The sequence below is a fragment of the Leptidea sinapis genome, chromosome 9, assembly GCF_905404315.1.
Source record: "Leptidea sinapis chromosome 9, ilLepSina1.1, whole genome shotgun sequence".
NCBI lineage: Eukaryota > Metazoa > Arthropoda > Insecta > Lepidoptera > Pieridae > Leptidea > Leptidea sinapis.
The window spans coordinates 11203106-11212079 of NC_066273.1; the positions used below are offsets into that span (position 1 = coordinate 11203106).

Genomic DNA, 8974 nt, shown 5'->3' on the forward strand with positions numbered 1-8974 from the left:
CTTGCCCCAAGGGAAGGATGCAAAAAAGGAACGCAACCTATCCCAATCTGCTGACTTGTAGTGCCAAACGCGGCGGGTCGCTGGTGGTATGCGACGTTGGCTACGGATAGGCACTACACTCCTGACCAGGCAATGGTCGGACATTCCGAGAGGGACGTCGACAAAGACCTGGTAACCATCGGGATGTGAAGTCAGCAGAAGATCTAATAAGGACGGCATGTGGCTATCCACATCCTATCAGATGGCTGTGTGATGTGGCTATCCAGATCATACGCCAATGCAAAATTATGCACAGATCGCCCTGCGTAGTCTGTGGTACGTGATATAAGCCATTCGGCATTCTGCCCGTTGAAATCACCCAAGACTACGATATCAGCGGAGGGGATCTGTGCAAGCACGTCGCCAATTGCCGCTTGAACGCAGCCCATCAGATGATCGGATTCTGCGTTACCACTATGGGACCTGTAGACACACGCATAGATACGGACGCGGTCCTCTAAATCAACGCGGAACCAGAGCGTAGATAGGTCCCTCAAAATTGCCGAGACGGCGACAGCAGATATCCTCCCTAACGTACACACATACCCCGGCACGAGGCAAAAAATTGTGCTCAATTTTGTACCCGGGGATACGTTAAATATGATGTATCGCTAGGTCGAGATATCTGCGCCGTCTCAAGGTGGTGGTGGACGGCGTTTAAATTGGAGTGAATTCCCCTGATATTGCAAAAGTCCACGTTGAGCCTGGAGCGGGGTGCCGTGGTGTTACTGCCTCGTTTGTCCTCGGTCATGCGCGGTTCTGTGCCCACCCCAGAATACGAAGGGCAGCCTGCTCGAGAGTGCTCGGGGAGGGATTCTCCGGCTCTGGTAGAGCCGGTACCCTCCTGGGGTAATATCTTTTTACGGACCGCCCTCATTTTTTGTTGGGGGGGGGGGGGAGGGGATGGCCTCCGGTCCTCGACTCTAACCTATACGAAACATTGCGGCACTAGGCCGCTACTTCACGCCGGTATTCTGTGCGAGTGTGGTAATTAACCCGGACGAGTCTGGCCCGATTGTGCTGACCTCATAAGACGGCAGCGTGACTCTCCCACTTCTAAAAAGCCCTTAGTCGCCTCTTACGACACCCATGGGCCTGGGACTCCCCTATTATTTTTACGCCCCGGGGAAAGTACAGGGCAACATTCACCTTTAATTTGTTTTTAAATAAATTACAAAATAAATTTATATAAAAAATAAATTTTAATATTTATTTAGACATACTTTCATCTTCTTCACACTACATAATCGAATTCCCAGTGAGGCCTTGAAGTTCAGACTGACGAATAAAATATCCACGTTGTATCTACGCACCGTCGAAGGTGAGATGCAAGCTTAGCAGTGTATATTCTAGTAAATAATATATCAGACCCTTTAATATTGGGTTAGAATTATGCAGTGGACTTGAGAATATCTCAAAGTGATCTATAAATCTAGAGCGGCGATTTTGCTGTATCTAAGTTAAAGTAAATCGCAGTGTGATGTTAATGATGTAACTCATCACCAGTAATGCAGCTCCGCCGAAGTAAATGGCGTACTTTACAAAGTATATGCAGCAATTTTGTTTTATCTATTTTACATAACAAAATAGCGGATTTTGGCTGATGTAGTATTTTTTTCTGACTCGAATGATGTAAAAAACGCATTTTCGCATTTTTCGAGATACCTACGACAAGATCGCTATACACAACAAGCTATGGGCATTAAATACATCGTTTAGCTATATAAACAACAGCTAGCATCGAATGGTTATAAAATCACTATAAATTATAAAACGAAGTCCTCCGCCGCATCTGTCTGTCTGTCTGTTCGCGATACACTCAGAAACTATTGCAGCGATTTTGATGCTGTTCTCACTAATGGAAAGCATGGTTCACGAGGAAGGTTTAAGTATATGATTTGTTAAGTTTTTCATCAATGATGTCTCTTGGTGGTGTCAGAAAATAATAAGCCGTCTGGGGGCTTTCAACGAAAACTCTGTCGAAGCCCTTTGGAATTATGGTCTACAGAAAAGTCCGCGATGGTATATGTCTATCTCTTAAGGACAATATACTATATACATGTTAATACTTAAAAAATTGGCAATCATGGTGGTGTAAATGCTATTATTACACATGTGGGATGGCTCTAGACTACATTATTCCCGAATACTTACATAATTCTTTTTCTCTATTGACAGAATAGCGTCTTTTTGGTCATCTAGTTCTTTACAAAGGAGAATGGGACTTTTGGGCCTGATGGTTAACAAGTTGAAATATACTTTTAAAAAAATGCTATATTTTTCTCATGTAAAATACAAAAAACTAGCTCATTTTGCAATCTACAAACCGAAAAAACATTAAAATACATAAAATCGATTAAAATGTAATCGAATGAATATTTAATCGATTAAAATAACATTATGATCCAGTTATTTTATTTAAATAATATTAGTTAAGTGCATAGTTTACGTGCGAATGACCATATTATTATAAATAAAATATATTATTTTCTCAGGAAAAACCAGAACTGAGCAATTATTTTACTATGAATAAATCGATCAATAAATCGATTTACATTAAAAATCGATACCTACTAGTGAAATCCTCGTTCTTCAATGCTAACTTCACTTTGACAATGACAGTCTGACAGATCATTTCGTTTCTTCGTCATTGTCACTTCGTTTCTTGTTGTATTCGTTGAGTTCCCGACTTGTTAACTACCTACCGAATTGAATTCCAAGGAAAGTTGTCTCTAGCAGTCTGTTTTACAGTTCATGTGTGAGCTATTGAGTATATATTATTCTTATCTGAGCAAATAAAACTATCTTTTAACTATAAAGCTATACTATATTATATCTAATTCCAATTGACTTATATTATAATGCAAAAAATGTCGTTACAGTAGTAGATATGTATAGGTATTTTTTATCTCAAAAAAAAAAACCAAGGTTGCTACCCAGCTAATATAAGTATGTGATAAATCCTTAGCAGCTAGGCATTTAATAAACCTACTAGAGATCAGCTGTGAACATATAGTTTAAGACGTACCTACCTAACCTCATTTTTATATCTTCGATTACTCAGCTCCTATATTGACAAATCTTGCAAAATTTTCAATTATGGATTATTTAAATGTTATCTTTTAAATGGTGTTACTTTCATCTTGTTATCAACTGGGCCCAGGAATGCATGGAAGCGTTTCAATCTCCTTTAACTTTTGACAATTTTCGAGCTACTTTTTTTATTGATCGTTACTGAAAGAATTTAATACTTCTGTAAAAATAAATCATTGTTATAACTTCACGTTTACGTAAATGATAACTGGCCATATTAAGTTTTGTTAGAAATAATAATGATTATGAATTGAAGTCTCACCAATAAATAAGACTACTATTATTTTTATTATAAATTAATCTACTAGAAATCTTTGGATTTAATGTAGGCCTTAATCCGTCTTGCCTTTATGGATATTTTTTTTTTTTTTTTTATTTTAGTTTATTTGGGAAACTTACAGCCATTTTTACAAATTTTACACAACAAATAGATTAATAAATGCTAATTACAAGCTTCCACATATGTTTTTAAATTGCTTAAGCTCAGGTTAATATATAACACAAACAATACTGTAACACAAAATAGGTTCTAACATATGAGATTAAGTGCTTTCTTTTTTTTATGTTAGACTTACATCGACACTGTCTTTGGTAAGCACATTCTTAGCTACACGAGGACTACAAGTAAAGAGGTCAAAACGGTTATCATGGTTAAGCTTGTTGAACTGCCGCATGCAACGAGGAAAAAAGCTATTTTTCCGGTAGTTAGTGTGGCTGGAATCGATGCCAAACAAAGCCGGTTTCCTAAGACTACGAGTAGGAACATTAAGATTAATTTTGCTAAGAAGCTCCGGACTATCAATGTTATTTTGGGCTAATTTCAGTAAGAACGCGATGTCAGATATGTTTCGCCTCTGATGTAATGGAACTAGATGGAACATCAGGCTTCGCTGTGGATATTCAGACATTGGTATATTAAATTTATATGACAGGTAACGCGTGAATTTCCTTTGGATTCTCTCGATGTTGTCTGAGTATATTTTATAACAGGGATTCCAAATTTGAGACCCGTACTCTAGATGACTACGTACGTAGGCGCAATAGATAATTTTTATAGTTTTCATTCTTTTAAAATTCTGTGAAGCACGGATTATAAATCCAAGAGCCTGATAGGCTCTATTTACTACAGCATTAACATGGTCATCGAACATTAATTTATTGTCATGAATTACACCTAGATCTTTAATGTTTTTTATAACAGCTAAATTTTGATTTTTAATCTTATAGTTATATTCAAAAACGTTTCGTTTACGAGAAAAATTTATAAAAAAGCATTTAGAGACATTCAAATCTAACTTGTTGAGTGTACAATAGTTATCCAGCCTGTTCAAGTCATCTTGGAGAAGTAAAGCATCATGAAGATTGTTAACAGTCTTGAAGATTTTCATGTCGTCAGCAAATAATAAAAACTCTGAATTCGAAAAGCATGAGCTGATATCGTTAATAAATATAACAAATAGCAGGGGTCCCAACAATGATCCCTGAGGAACGCCTGACGGAATATTAACCCACGTCGAGATGTAACCATTCAGAACAACCGCTTGAGACCTATTTAGAACGTAGGAAGAAAACCATCTATACAAGTCACCATGGATGCCTAGAGAATATAATTTTGACAGTAGTATACTATGGTCAATACGGTCAAAAGCCTTGCTGTAGTCAGTATAGACAGTGTCACCTGAGAACCTTTATCCATATGAAATGTTGAGTAATCATTAAAAGTGATTAGATTTGTCACAGTTGACCTTCCTCTCAAGAAACCGTGCTGTTGAGGGATAAACGTTGATTTAATGTTATTGTATAGCTGGTTGTACACAATACGCTCTAAGATTTTTGCTAACAAACATAACTTACTAATAGGTCTGTAGTTTTCTATTTGATTTTTAGAACCTTTCTTGTAAATCGGTGATATTAATGCTGATTTCCATACAGCTGGCATAATTCCCTCAGTAACGGAACGACGAAAGAGTATTGTCACTGGCTTAAACAGTTCGTTGGCGCAATTAACTAGAAGTAGTGCTGGTATGGTGTCGGGACCAGCTGACTTACTAAGATCTAGATGATTCAAGAATCGTCGAACCTCCTCTGCAGACACTTCAATAGAGGAAATACTGCAAGACGTATTTTGTAAATTTGGAAAAGACGAAACATTGTCAGGTTGAGTATCAGGAGCCAAAAAAGTCGATCGAAAGTATGAAGAGAATAGATCGCAGATTCCTGGACCAATGTCACTGCTAGTACCAGAATAAGTCATTGTTGCAGGATATATACTACTAACCCTTTTACTCTTCATATAAGACCAAAACTTCGTAGGGTTGGCAGCAATGTTATTTTCTATTTTGGTTATGTACTCTTTATAACAATTATCTTCAGCTGCTTTAACTCTATTTCTAAGTAGTCTAAAGTTGTGTTTGTTTGATTTATTACCATAAATTTTGAATTTCTTGAGGTACTTAAATTTTTCTTTTATCATTTTTATTAATGGAGTATTATACCATGGCGGATACTGGCCTATCTTTGTAGTACGCATCGGAATAAATTGTTCTCTAAGTTTATAAAGGATTGAATAAAAGTAATTAACCGCATCGTCAACACTACCTAAAGCAAGGCTATTGTCCCAGTCAATTTGCGATAAATGTAAACATATTTTGTCGTAGTCACCTCGTATGTAAGAATAAGCAGTGCGTTTTGGTGTGTCAAGTGCACATAGTTCGATAAATAAGGGTTGAATAATTAGGCTCGGGTGCAGGGCATCCTCAGGCGTAAGGGGGTCGGAGCAAGGCGCAACCGAAACGAAGTCATTACAGAAAACTAAATCCAAAATGCCACCTATATTATTTTTATGAAAATTATATTGCATAAGGCTGCAATGGTTCATGTGATTAATAAATTCTTGCTTTCGGGGATTCGTAAGAATAGAAGATACATAACCAACGTCAGACTGAAGCCATAAAATGTCACTCATGTTGAAGTCTCCAACAACAAGAAATTTCTGTGACAAATTACAATCAACTATGTTACTAAGAATCCGACAAAAGCTATCTAATTGTTGAAAGAAATTCAAACCTCCTTTTTGATCGCATAAATATAAGACACATATATTCAATGTAATTACCGTCCTCCGAGAGTTACGCAGTTTGACAGAAACCCACAAATCCTCTGCGCTCGATAACCAATCCACATTACACAAAGATGTATATCGACGGTGAACTGCTATAGCCACACCGCCACCCTTTTTCTGACCTGTAAGAACATAATTTCTGTCACGCCTGTAAACTAAGTACCTGTCATCGAATAACTCGTTATCAAAAATACTATCAAGCAACCAAGTCTCAGTTAACAAAATAATGTCATAATTATTTATTCCGACATTACGGTAAAAAGATAATGTTTTAGTCCGAAGCCCACGACAGTTTTGATAATAAATTGATAGGTTAGCCATTTGAAACCGGTATAACACTTCTTAATCGATTATAAAAATGAAAATAAAAAATTGAAATCATTGTTTTGCATCGAATTCCAGCACAGATAAGTGAATAACTAGCTAATTTTGTTAAATAATAAAGCATATGATATGAGTATATAAGGTTCAAACAAGCTTGACTGTACCGCAATAGAATATGTAGGTACACCTCAGTAAAATAGAATAACACAAAACACACAATACGTCGCTCATTAGCAGCTAATGACATACCTCGAAGCGGGAAATACTTAGTGATAAAGTTATTAATGCTATGAATTAAGTTATAAACAACACTTACAAATATAATATAACAAACTGAGTTATTATAACAAATAGACCTCACTGCATTTTTAACAAGTCTTTCTCGCTCTTGATAGTTATTATTTTGGATCCCGGATTTTTTCTTGCGAATATTTTGCAGTTTTTTACCCAGACGAAATCAAAGTTCTTTTCTTCCTTCAATTTTTTAGTTTTCTTAAGAAGGATCTTATTTTCCACAGTTAAATGGTCATTAATAAATATTGGCGAGGTACCTGGCAAGTCAATGTCCGCAGCAATCAACTTCTTGAATGAACGTGCAGAGGCAACAAAATCATCTTTCACATACCTACTTAAAAATGAAACTATAATCGGCTTGGCCCTGTCGGCTAGGCCATCTCTCGAAGGCACTCTCGCCAAAAAATTTATATTTTGTTTTGTGATGGGATATTGAATTTTATTTCCAATTTTGTTTATAATTTCAAACAGGTTTTCACGGTCCTTCATGGGAACACCTTTGATCTCCACATTATTCAGCCGCATCCACTGATTTTTGTCATTCAGGTCACTTTCCATAGTAAGAATACGGTCACTTAGCTTCAGGACCTCAGCTTGGGCTTGTTCTATAACATGGATCCTTTCTTCTAGACCTTGAAATTTTAATGTGAATTGACCCATTGAGGTTTTCAACTCGCTGACGTCACTTTTAATGCTTTCGATACCCGCAACAATGTTTGACACCGAATCCACTGTGCGTTTGATATTTCTGAGCTCTTGCATGACTTGATCCAATGTCACTGGCTTGGGTAATAAGCCGCTTTCTCCTGAAATTATACGAGGTGAAACAGCTGATCCACCAGATTTGCAGGAAGGACATCTCCAGGCTGCCTGCCTTTCTATGCCAAGTTTACGGTACCCGGCCTCGGTAATACCTGAGCATTGGTAGTCAAAATGCCTAGAACATGAACTGCATTGAACACAGTCTCTTGCTTCCTGACCACAACTTCCACAGTTAACCATAATTGTGTAAATTATTTAAAGCAGACCAAAAAACACCGCGAGAGGTTTAAGAAATACTAGTTGTCGCTAGACGCGTGCGCCACAAGTGCGATCGTGTCGAGTACTACGCACGTATATACGCACTGTTTGTTCTAGAGTTTTGTTAAGCGACTCTATGTAGGAGTGTCGTGTACCGCAGTACGAGTCACCTGTTGTTAAGTGATCACCGCCGCCCACACTCTCATGCAACACCAGAGGAATCACAGGAGCGTTGCCGGCCTTTAAGGAAGGTGTACGCCTTTTTTTTTGAAGGTACCCATGTCGTATCGTCCCGGAAACACCGCACAAGGAAGTTCATTCCACAGCTTTGTAGTACGTGGAAGAAAGCTCCTTGTAAACCGCACTGTGGAGGACCATCACACATCCAGGTGAGGATGATATCCTAACTTGTGGCGTGTCGTGCGAAGGTGGAATTCGGCGGCAGGAATTAGGTTAAACAGCTCTTCGGAACACTCCCCGTGATAAATACGGTAGAAGACACATAATGTCATAAATTGGACAAGGTTCAAATTACCCCATTCCGCGACCTTCTCGAGAGAGGACTCGATAGAAGACACAAGTTTCACCCGGCACTGGTCGACGTTTTCCCTGCTGTCAAGTATTACGCCTAAATACTTTACTTCGCTTGTTAATTGGAGTTCAGTGTTAAACAGTTTCGGCAGTTTGTAATTACCTAGAACTCTTTTGTTTGTGAACAATACCAGTGCCGTTTTCGTTGGGTTAAGTGTCAGATCGTTATCAATGCACCATTTTTCCACTATTTTTAGTGCCGTATTTGTTACTTCACATACAGTATTGGCAAACTTTCCGCATATCAGTATAGTTAGGTCGTCTGCGTAGCCTACAGTATAGTAGTGGTTTTCGTTGACAGTGGCAATCAGATCATTTACAACCAAGTTCCATAGAAGAGGTGAGATTACACCTCCTTGGGGACAGCCTTTGGCAACTATAGCTTTCTGCGTTTCACCTTCATCGAGTAAAATTACTCGGTGCTTGAGCATGTTTTCAATCCATAATGTCAGAGTTGTACATACACCATGTCGTTGTAGGGCTTCTTTCATT

At 38.0% G+C, this 8974-nt stretch overlaps 1 protein-coding gene across 1 annotated transcript; it reads right to left on the minus strand.

Annotated features, from left to right (window-relative positions):
* Positions 1 to 6203: 6203 nt before the first annotated feature.
* LOC126966172 (uncharacterized) lies at positions 6204 to 7957 on the minus strand. Its single transcript, XM_050810130.1, has 2 exons — positions 6939 to 7957; positions 6204 to 6375 (listed from the first exon to the last, which is right to left on the minus strand). The coding sequence occupies exons 1-2, from the start codon at positions 7871 to 7873 to the stop codon at positions 6315 to 6317; spliced, it is 996 nt and encodes a 331-aa protein (XP_050666087.1). The 5' UTR covers positions 7874 to 7957; the 3' UTR covers positions 6204 to 6314.
* Positions 7958 to 8974: the final 1017 nt, after the last annotated feature.